Here is a 3,329-nt window from a genome sequence, read left to right on the forward strand (position 1 = left end):
GTGCCACGTTGCGGGAGGTCATTCTTCTGGTAGCCTCCCACATCTCCTCCTCCGTGACTTCCCAGTCGTCCCTCCATTCCAGCGGTCGTGTCGTTTCCCGTGGCCGTTCCAGCACTCTGTTTTCTTGTGGGGGAAAGAGCGTTCCGGTGATCCGCGTCAGCAGCGCATGTTCCATCTCCGTCGTTGTCAGGGGGCCCTTCGCGCGTAGTTTCTGTGTCACCTTCCTGTATGGCCTTCCCCATGGGTCCGACTCGACTGTTTCGACCAGTTCGGACCAAGCACGGTCCTTCGCTTTTTTAATTTCCTTTTGTAGCGAGCGCCGTAGCGCGCGGTACGCCCGGTGGAGCAAGCCAGCGGCGGGCCCTTCGGCCACTCTCCAGCCTGAGATCCGCCTGAATGCCTCGGGGGAGGCCCATTTTATGTCAACAATGGGCTCCCTCTGCACGCCACGCAGGTACTGGTCGAGCCCCTGTTCACTAACAGAAGTCCAAGTCCCGCGGCCCAGTTTGATAGCGTGCGGCCGCGCGCGTTGGTCCTGGCGTTCCCCCATTCCGTGAAGTGCGCGTTGAAGTCTCCCAGGACGAGCACTTGTCGGGGGAGTCGTCGCCTGACGCAGTCGCCAACTCCGTCTAGGAATTCTTCGAACGCTGCCCGTCCGCTGTTAGGTGACACGTACACCCCCACCACCATCATCCCTGCCCACTCGACCGCGGCGTACCCGTTGCCGCGTTCCAGCAGGGCTCCGTGGGCGAACGCCCCGGGCGTTGATGTCCAGGTGACGGCAACCATTCCGTCCGTGTCTCCGACCCACTCCGGGGCATCCAGAACTCTGTATGGTTCCGCCACCACCGCTAGGGCGACCGTGCTCTCCCGGATGGTTTGGTGGAGCAGGTCTTGTGCTCGCCTTGACCTTCCCAGGTTAGTCTGGAGGATGCGCATTCTCAGTTCTTTGGTGTTCTTTCCTTGTTTGTGGCTTCCTCCGTGCCTACCTCCTTGTTCGCGCTCTTAGGGTCGCTTTGCGACGGGGAGCCTTTCGCGCTGCCTCTTGCAGCCTTTCTTCGAGGGGGCGCAGTCCGGTCCCCCCATCCTGTGCACCGACGGTGCTCCAAGCGCCTCGCAGAGCAGGCATTTCGGGCTCGCAGTAGTGCATGCTGTCGCCTGGTGCTCTGGTTCGCCGCATCTGAAGCACAGGTGCCCCTTGTCCTCCTTGGCGGTGCAGGTCTTCCCCGTGTGTCCTATCCCAAGGCACCTGTAGCACTGTAACGGTCTCCGTTCGATGGCTTCGACCTTCGCCGTCGACCAGCCTATGGCGACCTTTCCAGCCTGGGCCAGTTTCCTCACTGCACTGGCAGGGCCTCGTATCCATACGGTGCCAAGTCCGTTCCGGGCGGGGCGGATTTCTCCCAGCCGGATGTCCTCCGGCTTGCAGCCGCTCTCCCTCGCCAGGGTGTTCTGGATTTCCGCCTTGGTGGCCGCTATGTCTATCAGGGACACCCTTGCCTCCGCGGCTCGGAAGGGGGTCGCCACGCGGACCTCGTTCGGGTCCAGAGCCCGCGTCAGCTGTGCTGCGAGCGCTGCGGCCTTCTCCCTTCCCTGGTCCTCAGGGACCTCTAAGATGACACCTCCGGTGATGGTCTTCCGCATCCTCATCGTGTTGATGCCGAGATCGGTCAGGGAGACACTGTCCTTGGCCGCAGCCACCACTTCCGCGTAGGATTGGCTCGATTTGTCCGTCAGGGTGATTGTTACCGCTGACGTTCGCGGTGCGCGCGGGAGGGGCCCCCTGCCTCCCCCTCTTCGTGCGTTCTCCAATCCACTCTCCGGAGTTTTCCTCTGGCTCTCCGCCCCTGTCTCGGGGATCAGCTTCGCCGGCTGCTTCTTCCCTGCCTCCTTCTTCTTTCCTCTTCTTTTCCTTCCGACGGTCTGCCATTCGGTGACAGCCGTTCGGCCTCCCTTGAGCGCTGGGGCGCTTGGGGCTCCAGGCTCCATCCCTCTCGTGTTCGCGGCAGGGGCGACCTCCTTTCCTTCTCCTTTTTCTGTTCCCTGCAGTTGTTCCTCCAGTCGGTGCAGCAAGGACCTCATCTCCTCTACATGGTGCTCGACTGCAGCGAGACGCGCCCTGTAGCTGCTCTCATCCGCGGTGGGGCGCGAGGCCGGCTCTTTTCGGAGTGCCTCTACCGCCGCCTCCAGTGTTGCTATGCGTCCTTGCGCTATAGCGAGTACGTCGGTGACAGGGTCCGTTCTCCTCACTATCTCTGTCACGCCCGCGGTGATGGTTCTCGCCGCCTCCTTCAGGGTTTTCCCCTGCGTGCCCTTGTGGCTGCGGGGTGCCTCGGCAGCCTTGGCCACCTCGGCGGCCCGGCGAATCAGTTCGGCTCCTATGTCCGCCGTTGTGGCTGTTCTCATTTCTTCAGCCGGGTCCGCGGGGAGTTCGGGGGATTCGTTGGCCTTCTTTCTCTTCGCTCGGGGTGCTTCTCTGGCGGGGGTTTCCTCCTCCTCTGTTGTTTCCTCAGTCCATATTCCCTCCTTGTACAGCGTGAAGCGGGAGGGTCCCTCCTTTGGCGGCATCGCCTTCGTCACGCTCCAGGTGCTAACGTGCGGCGGCTCCGCAGCCAGTTCCGTTTCCCTCCGTCCCCTAGCGTTTTCCTCTACCTCCTTCTCTTTCGCCATGGTTGCGTCCGTTTCCCCGTTGGGCAGGAAATGTCGCTCGGTCAGCACTTGCCACTCTGCCAGTCGCTGTCACTTTCAAGTGGCCCGCGCAACGCGCTTCGGCGCACGCGCCAATATGGCTGCGTCTGGGTAGTTCCTCAGGTAGCCCGTGTAGCGGCGCTGTTGTCACGCGTCCTAATATGGCTACTCCACCGTCCTAACCTCACACTTGGTATGTTTTGCTTTAACTCCTCCTTGTCCAAGCCGGACTACCCGCATCCACACCCGTTTTGCGCTCACAGGCACTAGTCCTCCACTCTGGTTACCTCCCTTGCCCAGGCTCTCCAGTTTACCGGAGATTTCGATTACGCTCGCAGCTCCGTCCTCTCTACGTCTGCCTCCCATGTATCCCCACCACTCACTAAAATTACAAACTGACGGTATGATAATTCGCATATCTACTTTATACAAATTTCCGATAACAGAACCTCTTGCTATTATTTTCCGATTTTGAAAATATACAATTGGTCCCTTCCTTTGAAACACAGAAATCTATGCCCCTTCTTGCGACAGATCTAATGGAAAATAGATTTCTTTTCATACCTGGTACGTATAGAACATCGTTCATTGTACATGTTACCCATTTGCCGTCCACAAAAGTCTCTACTCTGATTTTTCCT

At 59.8% G+C, this 3,329-nt stretch overlaps 2 protein-coding genes across 2 annotated transcripts; both read right to left on the bottom strand.

The window, feature by feature from the left end:
* Nucleotides 1–417: 417 nt before the first annotated feature.
* LOC117215340 lies at nt 418–939 on the bottom strand. Its single transcript, XM_033461706.1, has one exon. The coding sequence runs from the start codon at nt 937–939 to the stop codon at nt 418–420; it is 522 nt and encodes a 173-aa protein (XP_033317597.1).
* A 66-nt stretch (nt 940–1,005) lies between these two features.
* Nucleotides 1,006–2,670, bottom strand: LOC117215348. Its single transcript, XM_033461713.1, has one exon. It carries the CDS (start codon nt 2,668–2,670, stop codon nt 1,006–1,008), a length of 1,665 nt encoding a protein of 554 aa, XP_033317604.1.
* Nucleotides 2,671–3,329: the final 659 nt, after the last annotated feature.

This window comes from Bombus bifarius, unplaced genomic scaffold (genome assembly GCF_011952205.1).
Source record: "Bombus bifarius isolate JDL3187 unplaced genomic scaffold, Bbif_JDL3187 scf7180000009536, whole genome shotgun sequence".
NCBI lineage: Eukaryota > Metazoa > Arthropoda > Insecta > Hymenoptera > Apidae > Bombus > Bombus bifarius.